The following is a 25984-nucleotide window of genomic DNA, read 5'->3' on the forward strand; positions in this document are numbered from 1 at the left end:
GAAAGTCATTCTTGAAAAGACTAAACCCCGGGTCCCACTCTTCCTACTGTAAGGACCTGGCTGCAGGGCTGAGGCCATGCGGTCGACAGAAGTCAATCAATACACCAGTCGCCGAGAAGTGGATGTCTACGGCGTCGAAAGTCCACAAAGTAGTTGTCGAAGAGAAGAGGTCAAAGACTAGACGACCATCGGTAGTGGGATAAAAAAGTAATTAATGAGCAATATTAACACTTGCGAGCTCCACATAAGGCGATCAACTAGTTGGGCGAAAAAAAAAAAAATCTGCTGAGGGACCTCAATGAGAGGGATTTTGGGTACACTTCACGTCATGTTAGGGATAGTGTTACAGTCACGCCCATGTTGATGATCCCTTTTCATCTTCGAAAGAAAGATGCAATACTCTGCGATTACCACTAGATGTTGGACTATATGCACAGCATCTGATTCTAAACCGATTCACAAGCATCAGAAATGTATTTTACGTGGGTTGATCAGGTCTAAAGTGTGCATTACAGGCCCTCAGTCAAAATATATGGGCAGTGTCTGTTGCCTGGCTATGCAATCAGACTGGATACTCACCCTGAAGATCTGGGATATCGCATATAATGTCCTGCTCTTTCCATAACCCACCCAGTTCCCTAACTGGTTTAACTGGAGATTGAAATCCCGCACTACTAACACATGTACTTTCTTTAGTATCATAGAACAACCACTTTTCGGCAAATTCCTGTATCAGGTCCATCACTTTGGGTTGGGTTTTACTAATCTCTTACAGGTTATAAACTTTACACTATATCCTCCGAAGAGTTGACCGTATCTGTTGAGCCACTGCTAACACTAGGCGAGCCAGGGAACCCTGCTGCCTAGCTTTGACCATTGTGCCCCCTCACCATTGCACAACAAACCGAGGGATGAAAGAAACCATCCTAACATAGCGATTGGAGTGGCATTATGCTGCCTTCGGTCACAGGTCTTGGCATGGATGTCAGGGTATCCACAGGGACCATCACATTAACCCGTAACAGTGGCTGTGGTGCAAGTGGCACAGGGGGCTGAGCTGGCCTCTGAGCATCGAGCACCAGTACTTTGGTTTCATTTTTATATTACTAGCTGTAGGGAATGACATGGCTCTTGGCATATTTCGGGGTCTGGCAGGTCCTGCAGCAGGTTGCGTTAAATTTCCCTGGATCAGAGGAAGATCCTGTACAACGCTCTGAGGTATGTTGTACCTCATTCAGATCATCCTCCACATGCTACTTCTCAAATTTATCCTTCAATATCAGTTATATCTTACTGCCTAATACACCTCATCGAGCAGAAAGTCATTGTGTGAAATAGGAGGCAAATGCTTCACATGAAAGAAAAGAGCTATAACCCCCCCGACCCCCTCCCCCCCAACACCCCACTGCATAATCAGAGCGGTTCAGTATTAATGAATATCACACGATTGAGATTTAAACATGCCAATAACATCTGCACTGAAGTTCATAGTAAAACAGATTGAGAAATCATTAACACTTTAGGGTGTGTTCCAAGTACAATTTTAAAAACCATACAACATTTTATTCAATGTACTTACATTTTTCTTAAAGCCAAAGTAGGCACCAATAAAGGTCAGTGGGACCGATATGCAAAACCACAAAGCTAGTATAGCAACCAAAGTACCAAATGGTATAGCTGCTGATGATCCTTCACCCCAAAGGATTAAGTTCATGATGAAGAAATCGGCAAACACAATTCTGAAACACAAAACAATACAAATAATTCAATTGTTATGTTACAGTGTTAAATAACCTCATGAAGGTCGAGAAGAACAAGTTACTTTCTTACCTGGTAATGTTCTTTCGATGGGATAGTCCGACGACGTATTCTATATCTATGACATGTAATCACCACAGCTGTGCTGCTTCGGAAACTTTTTTCGGCATCTGCGTCCTGCGTCGATGACGTCGATGCGCCGTCGTCGAGGACCTCGTCCGACGTCATCCGATGTGATAAGTAGGACGCACGACGCCCGTAGCCTCAGTTGTAGTTTTTTCCCCCAGAACGTGTGACACTAGCCAACTGCCAGTCAGACACAAAGCCTTGCGGAACGTAAGCTGCAATCGCAAAGAAATTCTGCAGCGGGGAAGGCAGGGCGGGAGCGATATGGAATAAGTCGTCGGACCATCCCATCGAAAGAACGTTACCAGGTAAGAAAGTAACTTGTTCTTCGAGGGGATTGGGTCCTCCGACGTATTCCATATCTATGACAGACTCCCAAAGCAGTACCAGAGCAAGGATGAGGGAAAGAATTTAGAATCAAAATTTAGAATAGCCAATCAAATAGCAGAGCAAAGGACCGCCTTGCCAAAGGCCAGATCCTGTGCTCGGATGGAATCAAGGGAATAGTGACGTACAAATGTATGTACTGAAGCCCAGGTGGCTGCATCACAGATGTTGCGAATAAGAACACCCCTCTGCAGGGCAGTAGATGCAGCCATAACCCTGGTAGAATGGGCCCGCAAGCCAGCCGGTGGGTCCTTACCCGCCAAGCGGTAGCACTCCGAGATGGCCAAAATAATCCAGCGAGACAAAGTCTGTTTCGTCACAGCTTGCCCTTAACGCTTTCCAGCGTAACCAATAAAGAGTTGATCGTCCACTCTGACACGGGACATGCGTGAAACATAAAAGCTTAAAGCTCTCCTAGGATCAAGCCTATGGAGCCTCTCCTCTTCCTTACCAGGATGCGGAGGAGGATAGAATGCCGGAAGAACAACCTTCTGGGCCAAATGAAATTCCGTCACTACCTTCGGAAGAAAAGAAGGACGAACTCTAAGGACAACCCTGTCCTTGTGAAATACAGTGAAGGGTGGCTTAACTGAAAGTGCCTGTAACTCACTCGCTCTGCGAGCCGAAGTAACCGCAACTAAAAACACAGTTTTCAGAGTTAACAGCCTCAAAGGGCAAGAATGTAAAGGCTCATACGGAGCACCCATAAGAAACTTAAGAACAAGGTTTAAATCCCAACCGGGCACCAGGAAAGGTGACGGAGGGAACACATTAGTGAGCCCTTCCAGAAACTGAAATTAAAGGGATTTTAAAGTAAGAACACTCTTCAGACGAGCGCTTAAAGATGGACAGCGCCGCCAGGTAACCTTTAATGGTACCCACTTGCAAGCACCTGTGGGCCAAAGAAAGTAAAAAGGACAGAACCATGGGGATGTCACATGCAAAAGGATCCACATTCTGAACTCGGCACCAGTCGCAGAATTTACGCCAACGGCAACGGTACAGAGACTTTGTTGCTGGCCTTCGGGCCGAAAGCAACACCTCCATCACGTCTTCAGGGAGGTCCCAATCCTTATACCTCAACCTTTCAGAAGCCAAGCGTGAAGGTTGAGGGATCTGACCTCTGGATGGAGAACCTGACCCCCCTCCCGTGAGAGCAGATTGTCTCGGTAGAGAAAACGACGCGGAGGGCAGATGGACAAGTGGAGAAGGTCTGGGTACCACGTCCTCCGAGCCCATGCCGGAGCAATGAGGATCATCCGGGAACCGAACTTCCGTAACCTCCGCAGCACTTGCGGGATGACGGGGACTGGAGGAAACGCGTACAGCAGCGGGAACGACCACTCCACCACGAACGCGTCTCCTAAGGCTCCATTTGGAGGAAATTCCCGCGAGCAGAACCTTTCGCACTTCCGGTTGACACTGGAGGCGAAGAGATCCACTTGAGGGGTCCCCCAAAGGGCGAAGATCTCCAGGAGAATCTCCTGAGCCAACTCCCACTCGTGAGAGATCGTGCTCTGCCTGCTCAGAGCGTCCGCCGTCACGTTTTCGTCTCCGGCCAGATGAACTGCCGAGATCGAAACTTCCTGCTGGATGGCCCAGAACTCGAGCTGCATCGCCTCCCTGCACAAAGGAAGTGACCCTGCCCCCCCCCCCCCTTTTGTTGAGGTAGTGCATGGCCACTGTGTTGTCCGTCAGGATCAGGACACTCTTTCCTCGCGCAGTCGGCAGAAAAGCCTTCAGGGCTAGCCTGACGGCCCTCAGCTCCAACAGATTGATATGGAGTCTGGACTCCAACGGAGACCAACGACCGCTGACTGTCAGCCCGTTGGCATGAGCTCCCCAACCCGTGAGGGATGCATCCGTCACGATCGTCACCTCCGGCCAGGGAAGCCAAAACGGAGCCCCCTTCATCAAGTTGCCTTCGACTGCCCACCACAGAAGGTCCCGGGCGACCGAGGGCGGCACCTGAACCGGGTCCGACATCCTGCCGGAGGACTGCGACCATTGCGTCTTGAGCGCCCACTGCAAAGATCTCATCCGCAGGCGAGCCTCTGGCACCAGAAGAATGCAGGATGCCATGAGGCCGAGCAGCCTCAAGAACTCGAACGCTGGGAGCGTCTGGGCATGCTGAAACCTGTGCACCATCTGCTGAATGTGAAGAGCCCTCACCTGGGGAGGAAAACACTGCCCCAGTGAAGTGTCGAGCACTGCTCCGATGTACTGGAGCCGCTGTGTCGGCGTCAAATGGGACTTCTTTAAATTGAGGGAGAAGCCCAGCCTGTGAAGGGAGTGGCAGGTGACTGACAGATGATCCAGGACTTGCTCGGGAGAGCTCCCCCTGATCAACCAATCGTCCATGTAGGGGTAGACGTGAATCCCCCCCTTGCCTGAGATGCCCTGCCACCACCACCATGAGCTTGGTGAAAACCCTCGGGGTGGAGGTCAATCCGAACGGCAGGACCCGAAACTGAAAGTGCGAGTCGCCAACCGCGAACCTCAGGTACTTCTTGTGCTTGGGATGGATCGGCACATGGAAGTAAGCATCCTTGAGGTCGAGTGACACCAACCAGTCCTGAAGCTGAAGGGCCTGGAGGACTTGAGAGAGAGTAACCATCTTGAACTTGTCCTTCCTGAGGATTTGTTCAAACCGCGCAAGTCCATGATGGGTCTCAATCCCCCCGTCTTACTTCGAAATAAAAAAATAAGGGGAATACCATCCCTTGTTCCTCTCCGCTACAGGCACCAGTCCTATGGCGCCTTTCTCCAGCAGGGCTTGAATTTCCTGCGCAAGGAGCGGATCTGGACTCTGCAAAGAGAGGTTCCCCGGTGGATTGTCGCGAGGCCTGTGCCGAAAGGGAAGACAGTAGCCGTGGGTAATGATCTCCAGAACCCACACATCTGAAGTAATGGCTTGCCACTCTACAAGATGCTGCGCCAGCCTTCCCCCAACCGGCGAACCATGGGACATGGCCTCATGACTGAGTGGGAACGGCCGCGGCGTTACCTGAGGGCAAAGAGGCAACTGCCCGAGCGGCCTTGGCACCACAGGTACCCCGTCGTCCACCTCTGGTACCCCTGCGTTGGCCTCTTTGACTGCCAGCTTCTCTTGCTTTACTGAAGAACGAGTAATAGCGAAAGGAACCACCCCTCCACTGCTGTCCCCTAGGACGAAAAGGCAGAGGTTGGCAAACTGCAGCGCCCAACGACTTCGCTGCAGCTTTCGAGGTCTGCAACCTCTCAAGGCTCTTGTCAGCCTTGCTGCCAAAAAGGTGTTCACCGTCAAAGGGCATGTTGAGGAGCCGAGACTGCACATCAGGAGCAAACCCCCGACTTCCGCAACCACGCAAACCTGCGTATCACGGTGCTCGCCGCCATGGACCTACTGACGCATTCAGCTAAGTCCAAACCCGACTGAACGGACTCACACATGGCATCCTTACCATCTTGGACCATAGCAAGGAAACCATCCCGTTCGTCCCCTTCGGGAATATGTTCAGCCGCTAACGCAACACAGTTCCACAAAGTGTGCGTGAAACGAGACAAGGCACAAATGGAGTTGGCCGCCTGAAGCGCCATACCACCAGAAGAAAACACTTTCTTCGCCCAGCCATCAAAAATTTTGTCGTCCCTATCAGGAGGGATGGTAGGGTACGACGCCTGCTTTGCCGGGGCCGTGGCCGCCTGCACCACCAAACTCTCCGGAGTGGGGTGCCTGGCCAAGTAGCAGGGGTCGCTACTGGCTGGACGGTATTTTCGCGACAAGGATCTGCCCACCGCCGGGAGACTCTCCGGAGCAGTCCAAGCCGCCGCCACCCTTCTCTGTAAAGCCATATGGAACGGCAGTACCGGATCAGTTGGGGGACCAACATCAAGGATGTCCGTCAGATCATCCTGCACAAACTCCTCTGGGGGAGCAGACCATCCCAAGTACTCAGAAACCCTAGCCATAAGGCGCCGGTACGAGGAATGAGAGCCAGGCTCAGGCCTACAAAACTCCACCTCCGGAGAGGTGTCCAGTCCACTGGCATCATGCAGTGACTGTCTCAAATCGTCAAACTGACTATGGCCCGAGACAATTTCATCTGGAACCCGACTAGGAACCAGGCCATCAGAATCCTCATCCGCCTCTGAAATATAGTCCAGGTGGCGAAAAGAAGGCACCCGAGAGTGCTTGCTCTTAACCAGAGCCTACCTAGGGGGTTCTCCCGTGCCACGGGGTACCTCCGACACGAAAGGCGTCGATGGCGTCAAGCGAATCGGCGCCGGCGTCGAGAACCGGCATCGGCGCCGACGTCATATGCAGCGCCTCCAGCATCGGCGGCGTCGACACAGCTCTCGAAGCCGGAGCCCCGAGCGTGTCCCTCGACGACCTGAGCATCGACGGCTTCGACGACTTCCTCGGAGCCTCGAGAAAGCCTGTCGACGCCCTCGACGCCTCAGACGTCGATGTCTTCCTCGAAGACCTCACAGGAGCACACGGTCTCGAACGCGTCGAGGACCGGGACCTGGAACGGGTACGTCGAGAACGAGTCTCCTTGTCCAAACGGGACCTCTCCCGTGACTCGTGCCGACCACTCTTGCGAGCGGTGTCTCTCGACCTCTCACGACCGACCCCACTCGGGGGCGCGGACGGCTTAGTACCCTGCGACTCAAAGAATCGCCAGCATTTTCTTCCCGAAGGAAGCCCATTCCTCCGGAGTCGACGGCTGGTGGGGTAAGCGACGTGCCGGGCAGAGCCCTCCGAAGAGGACCTGGAAGACGACCGGTGTCGGCGCTTCCGAGAATGCCTCGAAGAGGCTGAGGAGTGGCGAGACCGAGTCCTAGAAGGAGACCCACAAGACTTCCGACGATGATGCGGAGAGTCACCCCTCGAATCATCCGTCGAAAGCCCCGCAGACTTCGACTTCCTGGGCTTGGACACCCGACCTACCGACAACTTCTTCTTACGTTCGTGTAATGCTTTGGACGTGAGCGACTGGCAGTCGATACAGTCATCCGTGTCGTGGGCCTCCCCGAGGCACCAGAGGCAGGCGTCGTGCGAGTGTCACCGACATCTTGGACCCACACTCCCCGCACTTCTTGAAACCCGGACGCGGGGTCGAAGACGAAGTAGAAGACATCTTCACACGAAGTATTTTCACAAAACGAACAGGTTCGAAGAACCTAAAAGAACAGAACTCTAAAGAGTCGAGGCGTGAACTGAGAAACACGAAGCAACACGTTCGCGGAAAAAACGGAACTGAGGCTACAGGCGTCGTGCGTCCTACTTATCACATCGGATGACGTCGGAGGAGGTCCTCGACGACGGCGCATCGAAGTCATCGACGCAGGACGCAGACGCCGAAAAAAGTTTCCGAAGCAGCACAGCTGTGGTGATTACATGTCATAGATATGGAATATGTCGGAGGACCCAATCCCCTTGAACCTCATATTTCCTAGCTTTTAATCCAATGCCAAGCGGGTTTCAGTAAATCTTTGCTTTTTAATACCCACTTATTCCAGCTACTATGACCATTGCATTGAGACTTGCTTGGTATCCACAGAAGGAATAGGCTGCAAAAGAAACCCATTATTTACCTTAGGCAATTTTATTTCAAACGGATACAGCTCATCCTATCAGCTTCTCATTTAATGGAATAGCCAGAGGTCCAGACTGGACCCAGAAATCTCCAAAGAGCTACAAAGGGCCTAACAACTTTGCCTTAACTCAGTCACAATGACAAGTGTCCTTGTGGCACTCGGAGGGATGTCTGAAGTTTTTATAAGGGCAGCTCGTACACTAAGTGCAGGTCAACCAGATTTCTCCCACCCGCATAAGAAAAAAAAAAAAAGGAACAGACTGCAGAATTCTAGTAATTTTATCACAAGAGGGGTAGGAACAATTAGATTGCGCCCATCAATGCAACAAAATTAAATGTGTTCTTTTAATGGGCTTCTTATGCATATAGATTCCCCAGCCAATGAAAGATTCAAAAAGCAGGACAATACTCAGAAAGGCAAGCAAAATGGAACAGCAGATGTAAAAAAAAAAAAGAAACAGACAAGCATACTGGACAAATGTATTACTATGCTAAACATACAAAGCAAGAGAGAACATATGAGTGGGAAGGAATGCCTTAGTGATAGTCTTCGAATACAATAATGTTAGAAGTTTGCCACACAGGTTTCTACACATTACCACAGACCCAGAAAAACACATTATTACCCTCCAGGACGACCAATCCCATCAGGCAGTGGAATAGTAGATAAAACCTGCAAGTACATACTGTAAATACTTAAAGATTCCTAGTGATTCCATCGACAGCCAAACCATCAACCAAAAAAAAGCATCGAAAAAAACACCAAATGCATTTTTTTTTTTTAAAGGGGGTTCCCCTCATCCCCCCCATTTAGAAGACATTTTTACTAAACTAAACCCTTCACCATTTAAAAAAATGCGATCAATGGTATTTTTTCGATGCATTTTTTTCAATGGTATGGTCTGTCGATGCTTTGCATTCGATGCAATGAGCGGATACCTTTCTTAAGCCACTTGCAAAAGCAATGCTGGCATTCCTAGGTGATGCAAGAGATGCCATTAGATTCCTAGAAGGGATGTCCGTTTAATATGTTAGAAAAGTTCTCTTATAGCAACTTTACCTCTATTTTATGTACCCACAAAACCTTTGGTTTTGCACTTTGTCATGACTATTTTAAGTGAAGTGAAACACTGCGAATCACTTCACTGGCCCTTTGCTCACATGTTGTCGGGAAACTGACTAGTCCTTCGGACTGTCAGTATTGGGAAACTGTTTCCATTAGTCTTTGGATTCTGTTGCGCGCTTCAGTAACTTTTGAACATGGCACAATACAGTGCAATGGGGTTTCCTGTGTATGACCCTAGACTACACTCAGAGTATTTGTTTAATTTATTTTAATTTGAATGTATAAAGCGCGCAGCGGCCCTGAGGCATCGTGGCGCTGTTACCGAGGGCTCACTTGGATACAGATTCATAGGATGGAATAAGATACAAAACATTTACATAGTTGCTTGCAATAATACAGTAGGTATGTTCAATGGTTACAGGGGAACTACATCACATACAGTCTAATTGAAGAGCTTTGTTTTCAAGGCTTTTCTGAACACAGTGAAGGAGGTTACATTTCTGAGCTTGAGTGGTAGTGCGTTTCAGTTTTTATGTGCCAAAACTGAGAAGCTAGCTCCACCAGCTTTGGCTCTTTTGAAGGCCGGGACTGTAAGCTTGCGTGAGTATTGGGCCCGTTTGGGTCTGATTGCGGGCGTCGGGTGAATTCTTTCTGACAAGTAGGGTGGCGGGTAGGGGGTGCCGAGTGGGAGAGGCATCTGTGGGTGATGACAAGGGTCTTTAACAATTAACGCTCTTTGACTGAGAGCCAGTGGGCGTCTCGTCTGACCTGAGAGATATGGTCTCTTCTTGGAATGCTAAGGGCAGCTCTGAGAGCGTTATTCTGTGCGATTTGCAGTTTGAGGTTTTTGGATGAAGTGCCTAGGATCCAGACATTGCAATAGCCCAGCTTGGCCCCAGTGGTGGCCCTAGCTATATTAAGGCAATTTTTGGCTGAGCGCTGCGGTTTAAGTGCATTAATGATTTTGGTTGCAGGAGCCTCTGACGATGATGGCACCGAGTTGACGCCTCATTGATCGGGTGGAGTCAAGGTACAGACCCAGTGTGTTGACTGCATCAGAGACCATGATTACAGTATTCTCAATGCTAAAGTTGTTGTACTGTCTATCTAGTTTGTTCAGAATTTCCTTGGGGCCTACCAGTAGGATCTCTGTTTGGTTCCCATTGACACATAGGCCGTTAGCCGCCATCCAGGCCTGGATGAAGGCATAGGTCTCCTTGAAGGTGTTTAGGTCTTGCTCGTAGGAGCCAGAGAGGGGGATGAGAATTTGTGTGTCGTTGGCGTAGTACGTGAATGCTCGCAGTACTCGTCTAAGTCATTAAAGAGGGGTAGAGTGAAGATATTGTAGAGGGTGGGGGAGGTGCATGACCCTTGTGGGACTCTGCAATGGATGGGAGATGGGGTCGCTGAGGCCTCAGAGAAGACTCATGACTCTACCATTCAGAAAGGACGTAATCCAGGCTGTGGCTTTACGGGAGAAGTGGGCAGCCTCTCTGAGGTGTCTGCAGAGGTTCTTGTGGTCGACCAGATCGAAGCCAGCCGATAGATCCAGGAGAAGTAGCAGGCAGCACAGGCTTACCTTTGTTCATTGTTTCTAGTAACTGATTCTTGAGGTCAAGCAACGTGGACTCAGAGCCATGTGTGGACGGAATCCAGATTGCCTTTTCCCCAGGATGTTGTTCGATTCCAACAGAGAGCTACAATTAAGGAGAAGAGAAGCGAAATGGATCTGTATTTTGGATACTTGCAATACAGGGCTAAATTCAGACAATGAAATGAGTTATTGGTTGTAATGATTTGTTTTTTGAAATTCTGTTTGAAATTTAAAAATTGTTTGGGGGTTGTGAAAATGTTGAACTAAATTTAAAAGAATTGCTGATATAGTGAAAAGTAAAATCGGAACTTACTTTTGGTAAAGTGCCATGATCTTGAATTAGTGTCTTTGAAATAAAGTAAAAAACAGTTTATTCAAACACTAAGATGGTCGCCGACCGTGTAGGAAAAATGCGTGACATCATTACGCGACGTAACGCATGACGTCATCGCGTTGGGCGGTGTGATGAAGTCACACGTAGCGGGCCCGCAAGTATAAATAAGAGGATTCAAAACACTTTCACAGTAGCATGGACTGAGAAGGATTGAAGGCAATCGTACCGGGATAAATAAGGTGAGGAGATCAGACCAAGGGATACCGTATGTTACCAAAACCATAGGGATTATTTAAACTTAACCTAAGCTTAAAAACTTTGTTTATTTTACTTCTGGTTTTCACAGAAATCCCATATAATTTTTCTGGAAGATAAGAAAGGATAAATGTTTGCTATAAAGGGGAAAAAAATAACTTTAACAAAAGGATTTAAAAGTTGAGAATATTATCGAATTTGAAAAAATTGGTGAGTATGTTAAATGAATATTTAAATTGGTGGTTTGCCTCTACCACCTAATTAGTTGTATATAAACAATGTATTTGAGTTGATATAGCTAAGCAAAAACATTTTTTTTCTTGTTTTATATTAGAAAACTCTCCTGATGAACCACGTGCGTTAAACGTGGAGAAACACGTGTTGAGAGACAAAAGGGATATGGTTATTTGAAGAAGAAAGTTTGTTTGAAAGGAAATAAAAAACAAAGATGTGCATAACCAATCAAAGATGTATCTTTGTATGATTTAAAGTTCAGAAAAGGAATACTGGAAGCGCACTCCAAGGAAGTGTACAGTTAAAAAGAAGAATGGAATGGTATCTGGTCATTCCATCGAATGGCAAACCATCTAACACCAAACCATCAAATGTTATCCATCGAAACACCATTCCATACAATGGCCATTTAGTTGAATAAAATTTGATGAATCCATCGAAATGTAATGTTAAGATTAGGGGTTAGATTAGGGTTAGGGTAGGGGCTAGTGTTAGATTAGGGGTTACATTAGGGTTGGGGCTAGGGTTAGATTAAGGGTTATCGTTAGGGTTGGGGCTAGGGTTAAATTAGGGATGGAGCTAGGGTTAGATTAAGGGTTACATTTGGGTTTGGGTTGAGGTGGGGGATGGGAGTGCTGGCGGGGGAACCCCCAATACATAAATAAAATTACAATGTTACAAGGAGCTGGCCAGTGCCAAAATTTCAGCACTGGACAGTTCCATGTAACGTTTTAAAGTTACAGAAAAAAAGCATTGCAATGCTATCTTTTACATGTAAAAGTGCACTTGCATTGAAACCAGTCCATTTATATTTTCGATGAAAAGGCAGTTTTACATGTAAAAGATAGCCTGTCGATGCTTTGGCATTAGATGCTTTGTATTCGATGGTTTGGTATGTGAACCCTCTATTTTCGATGCAATCACTATAAACCAACTGGAATATGCAGCTTTATCTAGAATTAACAAGACAGACAGTGGTAATTGGCCTGTAATTGATGGGAGATTCAGGATCAATGTTTTTTTTTTTAGCAGCGGTCAAACCCACGATTCCTTGAGGGAAGGAGGATGTTAGGCAAGATTGTATGCAGTACCCTCAGGGTGCACTACAACAACCCTGACCTCCTGGCAGTAGTAACCCAACCTTTGATACAAGTCTTCACTACACAGGTTGGTAGTGTGGATGAGTAGCCAGGCTTATCTCAAGAGGGGCAATGTGAGCTGTAGGAGAGTTACACAGAGGTTCACAGTGACAAGTATTCAAGAAGACACTTACACAGGGTTTCTTGATTAAAACAATTAATGTATTTACCAGTCAGTTAATATAAGCCTTCTCCAGAAGGGAGCACTGTAAAACACCATACAAATATACTTCAAAATTACACAATCTTAGTTCATAATCGGTAAATACCCATTTGGGATGGCATACAGCAGATATTCAGGTGACTTCAATTGCCAGGGTGCTGTTGAAATTAATGTATTACTGTTGGCGTTCAGAATTAGTTAAGAGCAAGTAAAAAGGGAAAGATTATTGGAGCAAACAAGATACCACAAATATTTCTTAAGCAGGCAATACTTTCAGATCCCCCAATAAGAGTCATTCAGTTAAAACAAGCTAAGCCAAAGACAATAGGCGAGAGTTTATATGGGATGAAGCACTTCTTTGAAGATGGGTAGAAAAGTCTTTGCACAATGTTTCAGAAGTCTTTGAAGAAAAAGATGAATCAATGAAGGGCCACAGGCTGTTAGACGCGAGTAGTAGAAGATGCAAGCAACTCTAAAGCACGAGTTAATTTCTCTTAAACTTTGTACAGTACCTTTAAAATGAAGAAAAGATGCAGCAAATAACTCATGTTCCTGTGCAGCTCTGCAGATCTCACTGTTTCTGGGCCTCAGTCGTGGGGACAATAGGGAGGACGTCAGGCAACTCCTGCATTGGGACCGTCAAAACTCGCAACCGGCAAACTTCACTTTCAGTGGCTGTTCAGTGTTTCAGCTCCTCCCGTTTACCGCAAATAGCAACACTGCAGTTCCTGGCTGTCGAGATGGACTTTCCTTGCTTCTGGGGTCCCGACTTGTTGAGGGGGCTCAGGCTCGGTCAGTCCTGCTTCCTGGGAGTCCAGAGGATCTTCCTGGAGCTCTTGGTGAACTTAAAAGCAACCTGCACTAACTGGTGTTCCTCTCCCTGGCTCTACGGTTTCCAGCAGCAGCTCTGTGGAAATTCAACCAGCTCCAAGATGGATTTCCAGGTGCCTTACTTTGGAGTTGATTGGTCCCACCAACTCAAAGGGAGAAGTCGTCCTTGCAGAGGCTTCTCTGTCAATGCGAACTTGGCCTTTCGGCACTGCAGCAGGGCTTCATCGGGAAAACCAACGGTCCAGGAGTTGCAGCAGGCGTCCTCTGAAAGTTGTTCTTCGGTTCCTTCGTCCAGTGGTCGACTGCCTTCCAAGCCAAAAGACGTGCCTTTTATACAGTCTTTCATTCCAGCCTAGCTGTCGCTCACCCAGCGGGGTGGCTGTCCTTGCCGGACAGTCAGCAAGCGAATCATAACAGAGTGCATTTGGGTCTCCTAGGAGACTAAGCACAGAGCGTTTCGTGCAAAACAAACAAAGGGATAAAACCTGGTTAGGCGTGCAGAGTAAATCTCAAGAACCTTTCCACAAGGAAATGGCAAAAAAAAGACCAGGCTATTTTGACAAAAATGGCACCCTTGGGTGCTTTACTGCAGCTGCGAATGCAGCCCGCGGTAAATGCACACCACGGTAGTAAACACGAAACCACTGCCAGCAGCCATTCAGTGAGGAAAGGGTAACATCCAAATGTTAACCGAGAAGCTAGACAAAGGGGATACTAGGTAACCACTCCAGCACCCTATTGTAAGATAGTGTGTGCTGGGTCTAGAAAGTTACAAATATAAGTAAAGTCAATTTCACTTTACTGCTCTGGGAAACAGTTCATCCCAGTGAAGGTAGTTAAACCTTGGGAAATCGAAGAGACTTCCCTGTGTCAGTGCACTAAAGGTGCTGTGTGACAATTTAAAAGATGATTCCTATGGAGTTTGTCAGACTCCACAACCAAAAAAAAAAAAAGCACATTAAAATACATGAGTGGGAAAAGGGTCTCACTTTCTCCAGGTAGAAAAACCAAGTCCTCAAAATCCAGCAAAGTTGCTGGGGGTCTCTATGGTAGAGGGAATTGGCAAATTTCTGAGAATTCTCCCTAACAGACGAACGATGCCCGAGGAAAATGAGGCGTTGATAAACGCTGTGAGAAATGGAGCTAGTGGCTCTGCAAAGTCCTTGATAAGGATAACTGGGCAGATGTCACCCTTGCAGAGGGAAGGCTTGATAGGTTTCATGATACGTATGACTTCTGCTTCAGTTATTTCTTTAAACGCAAAGGGATTTTGGACTTTATTCAGCAGGGAGTCGACAGGCACTGGTCCCGTGACATTGGGTGAGGAGTCTGGCACAGTGGCTTTGGGTAGGGCATTGAAGTGAGCCTTCATTTTGTTCTGGTGGGTGCTTATTTTATCAAGCATGGCATTTGGAATATGTTTGCACCACACATCGTCTTTCACTGTGTGTGTGTTGGTTGGGGGTATAGTAAGTTCTTTGAATATTGCGAACAACGCTTTAGACTCAGATTTGGCATTTGCGATTCTGAGGTTGTATGAGGCGGCTTTGGATACCGTGATAGCCTTCTTGTATTGCTTGGCAATAGTTCTGTAGGCCTCTTGTGCGAGGTCAGTGAGGGAGGATTGCCATTTGGTGAGTGCTGCACGCTTAAGGGCTCTTAAGTCAAGTAGCTCTTGGGTGAACCATGAATTGGAGTGTTTGATGTTTTTAACACTTTTTCTGCAATGGGGTGATGGCATCTATGAGAGTTGCGTTGTAGAGATCTACAAGCTCTGGGGTTGTCAGAGAATGGTTGTTTTAGAGCCGATACTTCTAGGTACAGTAGAATTCTGTCTTTAGTGAGGAGTCGTGCATATCTGGCCATGGCTGATGGCACTGGTGTGCTGAATTTAGGTGTAGCTCTGGACGGTAGGTGCAAGTGCAAGATGGTGATCGGTCAAAAGTCGTGGTGTATTAGAGCTGATGTCGGCTGCACAATTGTGATCAGCTATCCAATCCACTATACGACCTTTGGAGTGAGTCGTGTTAGTGACTCTCTGGATGAAACCCATGTCTAGAAGAGCTTTGGCAAGGGATTTGCCTTGCTTATCTTTTGGGTCGTTAAATCCCAGATTGAAATCTCTGATGAGTATTGCTCTAGTGTTGTTTTTCAGATCGTCTTCAAGAAGGTGTAGGAGATTACCTTGAAAGTCAAGAAGAGGACCTGGAGGGCGATAAATGATGTGGACCGTTGTTGTATTGTTCGGTGAGAGGGCTATTTTGACTGATGGGGCAATGTTTTCAGCAGTAGCAGATTTTATTTGTCTGGAATCGAGTGATTCTTTGACTAGGAGGGCAACACCACCTCCCTTATCGGAGGTTCAGTTTTGACGGTTTAACCTAAATACAAGCTGGTGGCAGCAGTTACTGTCACTTTCTACTGTATTTTATTTTAGCTTTACTGCGTTTACCGCGTTTGGCTACTAACTGTCGCTAATGTCCCAACATCAGTGTGCCACAAGGTTTTCACTCGTTCTGGCCATGGAGTTTGATGACGACCTTCCTGCCTTGCCAGGCCAGGCAATTCCTTTTTTGGTCATGCACTTCAAGCCTTGGTCTTCGAAGGCTAGCACAGGTCCTGCGTGATGCAAGCCAGAAAGTCAGTTAGGACTGGCTGGTCCCAATACACTAACTGTTTGTGGTCAGGACTGTATGCATGAGTTTCACCAACAGTGGTCCTTGATTGGACCACTGCTGGGGGGTGGTTGGGATGAGTTTCTGTGATCACCTGAATTTTTACACAAGAGAAGTTCTGTGCCATTCACCAGAGATCCTGTGAGGAGCCAAGTATCCTGCATAGCCGTGAAGACTTCGGAAGACCAGTGGACAGATCCTGAGAAAATCTGGTAACCAACATTTGCTGCAGTCCCAGTGGAACCCTGCCTGGCTAGTGATCTAAGAAGACCTTCATCAACGATTTTGACCTATAGCAGTGGTGGGAACAACCATTCAATTCTTCTGGTAACTCAAGCTGGAGCCTTCAGAAGTGTCCATGGGCTATCCATTGGACTAACCAACTCCAGTATGGACTACCGCGGTAGGAGAGTTGTCGTTCCGTGAATTTCAGGCTTCACCAGCTTGTCTTGCAAGAGTCCCTCCTGCAAAATCTCAATGTCCTAGCATCGACAGGGCTAGAGATCGAGGACAAACTTCGACTGCGACATCTGTGTCCCCTGCTGGCACTGTGCAATGGTGACTGTCACTGAAAACAGTGTTCTCGCTTCATTCTACCACCCTGAAGAGTAATGCACTGGTGCCTGCTGTATTATTCATTGAGAAGAGGTTGCACCAAGCTTCTGTACCTGGCCAGAATTCTTGCACCCGCAGCTCCTTGCTTTCTTCAACCGGAAACCAATGGTGGGAAAACAGACTCAGGCGACCCAAACAACCTGCCAAGTCTGGAGAAAAACCAGACTACAGGTGGCATGTTGTAACAATACTTACCTGCTCCCAATCTTCATCCTTGAAAAGTTTGACTAACTTTTCAAAAAATTTACAACCGTTTGGCTTTGAAAAAAACTTGTTGCCGAGTGTTGGGGAGAATTTTCTTTTATATGCCACTTCCCTTTAACCTTTAAGACCCCCAGCTGTTTTGCTGGACTCGGCGCTTTTTAATTTTATACACCCAATTGAGTGCGACCTTTTTCACACTCACTCATGTATTTTCCTGAATATAATTTTCTGTGTTCTTTATTGTTTTATGGAGTCTGGTAAACTCCATAGGCATCTGATTTTGCATTGTGACACACAGCAGCTTTTGTGCAGTGCCACTGTAGTCCCTTGGACTTCTCGTAACGCTTAGCTACATTTTCTTGGGTGAACCGTTCCCAAGAAAAGTAAAATGATCCCCGTCTTACTTACCTTTACTTTATGGGTGCAGCACACACAACCCTATGTGGAGTGCAGGGGGGTTGCATAGTAATTCCTTTAACCCATTCCTCATGCAACATTTTGTTACACTAACTCACTTGAATGGTGGCAGTGGTTTCTTTACAACCTGGTGACCTGTATCTGCAGGTTGATACCTCAGCTACAGTACAGCACCCAAGGGTGACAATTTTCACAAAATGGCCTAGACTTTTTTTTTGCCATTTGTGCGTTAGTTTCTTCTGGGCTTTTACTCCGAATCAGGTTTGAGTCCTTTGTGTGTTTTGCCTTTGGCGGGCTTCAACCCTGAACCCCGCCCAGGCTACAGTGTGTCTGGAAAGGCAGGAGGTGAGGGAGGGTCCCGAAACTTCCCGGTCCTTTGTCTCTAGGTGTGCCCGAGTTAAAACCAGTTCCAATTGGCCGGCTGGCTGGCCTCAAGGACAGCCACCTTGCTGTGTGATTGACAGCCTTGGGCAGTGAATGAAGGGGAACATTCATAAAAAGCAAGGTTTGTGGGACTAGAGGCAGAGTCGACCACTGGAGGACAACATCCGAAGCAGAATACGCGAGTAGACGCCAGAAGCACCCTCCTAGACCGCAAAGTGCCAAGTGAAACCCTGCAGCTGTGCTGACCCTGTTTTCGAATCGACAAGGAAGACCCTGTCGAGTGCTGCCGCAGGATTCCGGCAGCCATCCTTCCTTTTGACACCACAACCAAGGACCAGCAACAAGGTTCTGCTGCACTGCAACCAGAACCCTACTCAGTTGACCACAACTCACTTGCACTGGACTTGCAGCTTGTGCTTTCTCAAGGTGACTCCTCTTGAGTTGCTGTGACTTATTTTTGAACACGGACTATTAAAGAACATTTTTCCTAAGACGAGCATCAGACCTTTGACTTTGCCCATTGACCTTGGCTGTCCTGGCTCCTTAAAGGCCTCCTACTGAACATATTGGCTTTGGCAGTGCTTGTTCGCTTACAGGTTTTAAGTGTTGAACACTTAATGCTGGGGTAAAAGTCTGCCTGCATTTCTTTGGGATAATCTAACTTTTTTTAATAGAATAAAAGTCTGTTCTGATCGAACCCTAACCTTTGCCCTCCTTAACTCAATACTGCAAAGGTGATACAAAAAATAAGTGTTATAATGACTTCAAATGACACCCTCGGTGCTGAAAAATGTGTAACATATGAAGTAATTACTCGCATGTTTTATTGTTCACTTTAATTGAATCCTAACTTGGTATTAATGTTACTGGTTTTTAAAGAATGCTTTAAATATCTGTGTATAAATACATATTTATTAGACAACTTCAAGTGTTTACTTGGATACCTGTATTTACTGATGTCATTTTACAGCTCTACAACTGACATTACCCCTCTTAAGATAAGCCTGGCTGATCAGTCACTACCAACTTGTGTAGTACAGGCCTATAATAAAAGAGATAAGTCTTGTGTAGTCCCACACCAGTTGGACTGCACTCATTCTTACTCAACACCGAAAGTCCTCCGAAAGCTGGGAACAGTCTTACTAGAATACATCCTCTTCTGACTTTTTGAAGTCCACAGAACCCTCCTAACTTTTTCACACTCCCATGCAAACTTTGTGAACTTTTGGGCACAAGGCCCCATACAACTTAGCGATGGACTTTACAAGTTAGGGCTGATATTCCTGTGGACTGTTGTAATAAGCATTTACTTACCATCCCTTTCCGATAATGGGAGGTGCGGTTGAAGTGAATGTTTTACCTTAATTCACTGACTGTATATGGGATACATTACTCACCGTAATCGTATTTCTGAAGCTTGTTATCTGCTTAGATTCACATGCTGTCCGTAGGCCGACATCTAGTGGAAGCTGCAGAGTATTACAGTTTGTTTTTCGAAACTCAAAAAGGGGCGAACTAGGGCGTGGCAGTAATACTATCCCTAGTGTGACATCCACTGACATGAGGTAGCAGATGGAGTAGCGCGAGTACAGAGTATCCAAGCAGATAGATAAGACTACAAGCATCCATGCGCCTTCTCTCAGAGGGGGAGGAAGGGCGGGCGCATGTGAATCTAAGCAGATACAAGCATCAGAAATACAATTACGGTGAGTAATGTTTCCCTTCTGAGGCTTGTGGAATCTGCTTACATCACATGCTGTGCATAGATTAGCGAGCAGTGTTAGAAGGAGGTGGGATGTGAGAAGGGTCATGAGCGAACAAATGTCTTATAACTGCTTGTCCCACTTGAGTATCTGTTTTGGCATGAGTGTCAATGCAGTATTGCTGAGTAAAAGTGTGAATAGAGCTCCATGTAGCTGCTTTGCAAATGCTGTCAAGGAGTACATTTGCAATGCAATGTAGAGTGACCCCAGTACCTCTTGTAGAGTGGGCCCTAGGCGTAAAAGGCAGTGTCTTGTCTGAAAGGGAGTAACACAGCTGGATACATTTGACTATCCATTTAGAGATGGCACCTTTAGAGACACAATCTCCTTCTCTGCCTGTAGCTACGGAGACAAACAGTTGATCTGTCTTTCTTAGCGGTCTGGTCTTGTCTACGTAGTAGAGGACCGCTCTTCTCACATCTAGTGTGCGTAGTTGTACCTCAACTGAGTTTTTGGGTTCTTGGAAAAGGGCCGGTAGCTCAATGGACTGGTTAACATGGAACTTAGAAATAAACTTAGGTGAGAACCTAGGGTGAGTTCGTAGAACCAGTTTATCCTTATGGACAGTAAAGAAAGGATCCTGCACTACAGAGCTTGAATTTCACTGACCTTTCTTATGGATGTAATGGCTACTAAGAAGACAGTTTTATAAGTCAGGTGTTTAAGACTAGCTTTATGCATGGGTACCAAGGGGGGGCGGGGCATGAGTTTAGCAAACACCACATTAAGGTCCCACCCTCGTGGTGGGTTAGAAATTGGAGGGTGGAGTCTCTTCCCCCCTTCCATAAAGCCTTTGACAACTGGCACTTTCCACCATGACACCTTCTTATGGGAGGTGGTGTAGGCTGACAGCGCCGCCAGGTGTACCTTGAGTGAATTAAATACCAACTCTGCGTCCAGAAGGTGGAGCATTTGGTGACAATATTGGAAGGAGTGCAATCAATTGGGTTGATTTGCTTATTCTGGCACCAAATAAATATTTTCCATTTATCAAAATAATATTGCCTTGTGTTAGGTTTTATTGACTCTTAAGATGTCCATACATCGCTGGGGTAAATGGAGATAGCCAAACTATGACTTCAGGAGCCATGCTGCCAAGTTAATCGAGTTGGGTTGAGGATGCACTGTTTGTCCTTCGTGCTGGGAGAGTAGGTTGTACCAGCACTGGAGTCTGATGGGGTCGTACACCGCCAATTCGCGCAGGTGTGGAAACCATGGTTGTCTCGCCCACATAGGAGCAACTAGGATGAGCGTCATCGATTCCCTATGTATCTTGTTGACCACCTTCCTCATCAGAGGGGTTGGTGGAAACGCATAGGCAAACATCCCTGACCAATTCATCCATAGAGCGTTGCCCTTGGAGCCTGGCTGGGGGAACCTGGATGCAAATTCTGGGCATTGTCTGTTTTCGCTTGTGGCGAATCGGTCTATAGTGGGGAAACCCCACTGAGAGAAGAGATCTTCTACGTCTTCTTCGTGTAGACGCCATTCGTGTTCTTCTGGGAGGGGATCTCTGCTCAAAGCGTCCGCTAGTGAATTGAGATCCCCTGGAACATGTTGAGACGACAGGTAAATGTTCCGTCTGAGTGCCCATATCCACATTTTCCGGTAAAGCCTGGACAGATTTGGCGAACAAGTGCCCCCCAGGTTTGTTTATGTCATTCACAGGGGAGTCCTTTGGAAAAGGGGAGTCGAGACTATAGGCCTCTGCCTCGTCTTCCTAATCCTCTTCCTGGTCCTCCTCTCCATAGTAATCGGCCTGGTCGTCTAGCATTTGTACTTCCAAATCCTCACTATACTGTTGGTAAGGTTCAACACTGAAAGGGTCAGTTTCTGCAGGCCGCTCTCTTTGTGCCTTCTTCTGCCGATCACTCGACACGCATGTCGAATCTCGGGTGGGGTGTGTGTGTGTTTCGTGTAAGAGGTGTGGGTAGCGCTCTTGCCGCCGGGTGTTGTCCCCATAACTGACCCACCGGTTAGTCCTCCAAGGTCAGGGGCTTGCGCTTGGGTGCCTGACACCCCTGTGCCCTCGCCGTCCAATACGGCTGCGTTGCTGCCATCGCTGAAGGAACCCACTGCATCCATGGCCTCGAGTTGCCTGGCGTAGTGGGCCCAACGCTTAGTTGAGCGGTCCTTAAGTGTCTCGGCTTTGAAGAGTTTATAAGCTCTACAATTTGCCTTGGGGTGGTCCCTTGGAAGACACAGGTTACATCTACCCAGGGGAACCTACGGTTGCACTTAGGGCAGAATTTAAATGGAGTACTCTCCATATGTCAATTTCTGGCAGCGGGCGGTATATCTAGGATACGAGTGTGTATGTATATATGCACCCCCCACTCCCTACTTGGCAGGGCAGAGGCCAGAGGCCGGCCGGGGCCAGAGGCCTTCCAAGGCCCAAAGTCTGTTGTGTAGTCCAGACGGCTGTTCTTCCTCGGTCTCAAGTACCGACGTAGATCTTTGCCGATCTTCGACGTAGGGTTGGAGAATGGGGATTTTTTTGATAATTATATGATAAATGGCTAAAAGCCCGGGAACTCCCCGATAATGCTTCCAACAAGTATGATGGAAAAAAAAAACAATCTGAGGGTTCTACACGCGTGAGGGATCATGGGTATAGTGGACGTCACACTAGGGATAGTATTACTGGCACGCCCTAATTCGACGCCCCTTTTCGAGTTTCGAAAAACAAACTGTAATACTCCGCAGCTTCCACTAGATGTCGGCCCATGCACAGCATGTGATCTAAGCACATTCCACAAGCCTCAGAAATGTTACTATTTAGTATTGCGTTATATTACTACCAGTTATTAGTAATTTTTGATAGTGTGTTCTTTGGCCATAAACAGTATTTTTGTATTTACCTGTCGAAATGTAATCCTTGATTGCTAACTGTATTGGACTTGTTGACCCATTAACACACTCACCCCTGAGACTAAGTCTTGACCACTCTCCATTCTACCTTGATTGGATTGGCGAAAGCTTCCAGAGTTGACCCTGTTCACTGTAACTAGGTTGGCCTCCTAAACTCTGTCCACCAGGCCAGAGTTTAGAAATCCAATCTAACAGAAAAGAACAGCGAAATGCTAGTTACTTCGGCTGTAGCAGCCTGCAACAGCTATAAACCTGAAACTCAAGCAATAAGAGTAGTGGAAGCTGCACCTAACATTTGAAACACCCTAATAAGTACGCCCTTAAGACCTCACAGATCTTCTGACAGATTTGCCAAGCATTGCCCTAGGTAAAACATTTTGTATAGGAAGGAGAATTCTACCTACAAAAGAAGGGGAGAGCAATGGGCGCATCGTGGCAAATCTTTACATGGCCACATCTGAAAGATTACATCTACCATCAAACACGCATGAACATCAGGAACAAGTTACTTACCTGTAACTGTTTTCCAGCATGTGTCCCTTTTGCCGCACACAGCCTTGGGGGAAACAGCTGCTGCTGCCTTTGTTCCCTCGAGGCAGAGGCAGCTGAAATCAACATCTCTAATCAAGGAAATCCCCTCTTGGCATTGCAGGCTGAAGCGCTCGAATTATTAGATGTGAGGCGAGCCCGCTTGGATTTCCGACAAACAATACTGAAAATTGCCCGATTTGGAACTTGTGCTCCCTCTCCATGTGTTTGCGCATTTTAGGCAAGTTCACGATGTAAAAGCCAGCTGGGCTCTGCTTTCCGGGGCCTGGCCGGATCTTTCAACAGGGCGGCAGCCATTTACTTTCACTGGAGGACCTGCCCAGCCACACCAGCTTCACTGCAATTGGGCCACACAGTCCTTTTGTTCAACCATGGAAGTAGGTGGGCGGAAGCAGGCAAGCAGAAGCAGGCATGCAAATGCTAGCCCCACTAGAGGCCCAGGGCTAAGGCCCCTGTCTGAGCCTGTCTGGGCCTAGGAGGGCCCCCCGCCTATCGCCCGCCCCTACAGCAAACTATGGAACAGTCACCAGGCAAGCAGCTTGCTACCACACCAACTTGGTCATGTGCAACCCTACACACCCTGCAGAACACCAGTGAATGATGGCTGGACATTGTCATTGCCTCTCCACTAACCCCAACAACTGTTGAACCAAGGTGTGCCTAAAACATTCTGCCTTCCTGTGCCTTACTTAATCTCACGTATTCCTTCTTCCATCACTTTTGTGTCTTTTTGCAAATTTGAAGCCTGGTATGTGTTTTTTTACATTTTTTTTTTTTTTTTAACAACCCTGCACCCATCTGCAGTACTTAAGTATTCCCAGTGCATCTGTTTTCGCTTGCCTTGGCTACTAAGCCACCTTGTAAGTTTGTGCTCAGACTGTACTGTGCAGCCCCTCCTCTTTATCCCAACTATCATCCTCCACCCCTATTGTACTTGCCATCTCCCCTATCTACTCTGCTACACTATCACCTATCCTCCCTCTCTCAAAAAGGCTGGAAGAAAAACAAAGTTTAAAAAAAGGCTTCCAGACTACTAACCCCAACCTACATATTGCAGATCCCAAAGTAAGCACAACTTCCAGGCAGATCTTCACTGATCTCTTTTCCGTCCCCTCTCCAGATCTATGGACTCATCTCTACTATCTCTTCTTTCACCCATTAATGGTGACACTAAATGGGAAGTCCTCTTGGCAGCCTTTGTATCATCCAGGTGCATCAATGTCTATCGCACTGGCACTATCTTGGTTCAGGGTCCTCAACCCAATCACCTCCTCTTTGATCAGCACCTGCCGTCCATCATTACCTTCCTCACCACACCGGCTACTCCTCCTTCCACTCTCTGTGCCTCCCTCTCCGACTGGTGCACCACACCTCTGTGCCCCTCCTCGGAAAACCTTCAAATGGTGAAGACGTCTTGCAACGCTTAGTGCTCATTTTGCAAACAAATATTCTGCCGACATCTGCCTCTTCCTTCAAGACAATGACCTCAATATACTTGCTCTTACAGAGAAATGGTTCAATGCCAGCTCAGTCACTGCTTTTGACTGCCTTCTCCCTGATGGCTACAAGATTACCAAGCCCTGCACTAACTCTGCTGGCAGAGGGGTAGCTCTTCTCTACCTCAAGTTGGTACCTTCTTCTCTCAGCCAGCCAGCCTTACTCTTCCTTCGAGATCCTAGTTTGCAAGCTGGTCATCTCTCCCACCTCCATCCTGACCATTGCAACTATCTACAGGCTACCTGGCTTCAACACCCTGTTCCTCTCTGAATTGGCCGATTTCTCCTCCTCTCGCCTCACTAGCACCTTTAAACTCCTTCTTGTGGTAGATTACGACATCCACCTTGACTCCTCAATCACGGCATCCACTCTTCTGTGACCTCTGCACCTCGTTCTTACTACCCATTCTCCCTTTTGGTCAGCTGGAAACACTCTTGATGCCTTCATCCACACTGATCTTTCACTCACCTACCTGCTGATCACCCCACTCTCCTGGTCAGACCACCCCCTCCTCCTCTGACTGTACCTCCCTCAGCCCTACCAGCCTTGTTCACAAACCAGTCCCTCCAGCTTCGATTTAGCGATCCGGCAAAATGCTGCAAAAACGGCTGATTTTGCAAACAAAAACCCTGCAAAAACTACAATAAAAAAAAAAATCCTCAGGGTCCCAGATGCTCAAAACTTATAAATGCAAGAAATGAAATGCGCAAACACATCTCATCACTTGTGCCCAAAAAAAGAGCAGCCCAATCCAGAAGGGACATTTGTGGATTTTATATGCGCGCCCATTCAGATTGCCTTTTTCACCTCTGAGTAAATCAGGGGGCGTTTCTGCCAATTTAAAAGCGCATCCTAAATTTCCACGCAAAATGCACTTTTAAATGTGCAGAAATTGTAGGCAAACCTACGTGCACGGGAGCTGGGGGTGCCACTGCATGACAGGGGGCCTCATTACAAGTCCGGCGGTAGAAGTGCCGGTAAAAACGGCACGGCTGGCGTCAGAGTCATTTTTTTCTGGCAGTCCCTCAGGCCAGATGCTGTAAAAAAGAAAATCCCCATTCGCATCGAGTCCCATTGGACTCAATGGGAATGGGGAGGACTGATGCACGGGCACTGTGTGCAACAGTGCTGGTGCATCCGTCAAGGTCTGCGAGCGGGTGCCGTGTTGCCCGCCAGGTCAGACCCTGGCGGGCTGAAAAGCACCTGCTTGCAGAACTCGTAGTTTGCCGGTCCGGAGACAATGGTAGCAGAAACTTTACCTATACCGTTGTTTCTGGACCGGCAACCTCATAATGACCCCCAGGGTCTTTCTTGACCCGGTCATGCATTTATTTTAAGGTATGAACCGCTGCTATGACGCTTGTATTTCTGTTCCTCAAACAGGATAGAAATGTGTTTTTTGGGTCGCATTTTACATTGGACGCGCTGGGAGCTTGTAGAACACTGTCGGGAGAGCGCTTCTATTCAAGGTACTACCCATTTTGACCGCCAAAAATCGATTGAATGGTACAATTTGACATATTTCAACAGTACCATTCAA

General features: G+C 47.4%; 1 protein-coding gene across 1 annotated transcript in view; it reads right to left on the reverse strand.

Moving 5' to 3' along the window:
• Window positions 1–25984, reverse strand: part of TM9SF2 (transmembrane 9 superfamily member 2) — a 993889-nt gene that overhangs the window by 332060 nt on the left and 635845 nt on the right. Inside the window, exon 13 of the mRNA XM_069637011.1 lies at window positions 1580–1739. Within this exon, the coding sequence (XP_069493112.1) occupies window positions 1580–1739 (160 nt within the window). The remainder of the gene's footprint in view (window positions 1–1579; window positions 1740–25984) is intronic.

Source organism: Ambystoma mexicanum, chromosome 7p, assembly GCF_040938575.1.
Source record: "Ambystoma mexicanum isolate Mex_15411 chromosome 7p, UKY_AmexF1_1, whole genome shotgun sequence".
Taxonomy (NCBI): Eukaryota; Metazoa; Chordata; class Amphibia; order Caudata; family Ambystomatidae; genus Ambystoma; species Ambystoma mexicanum.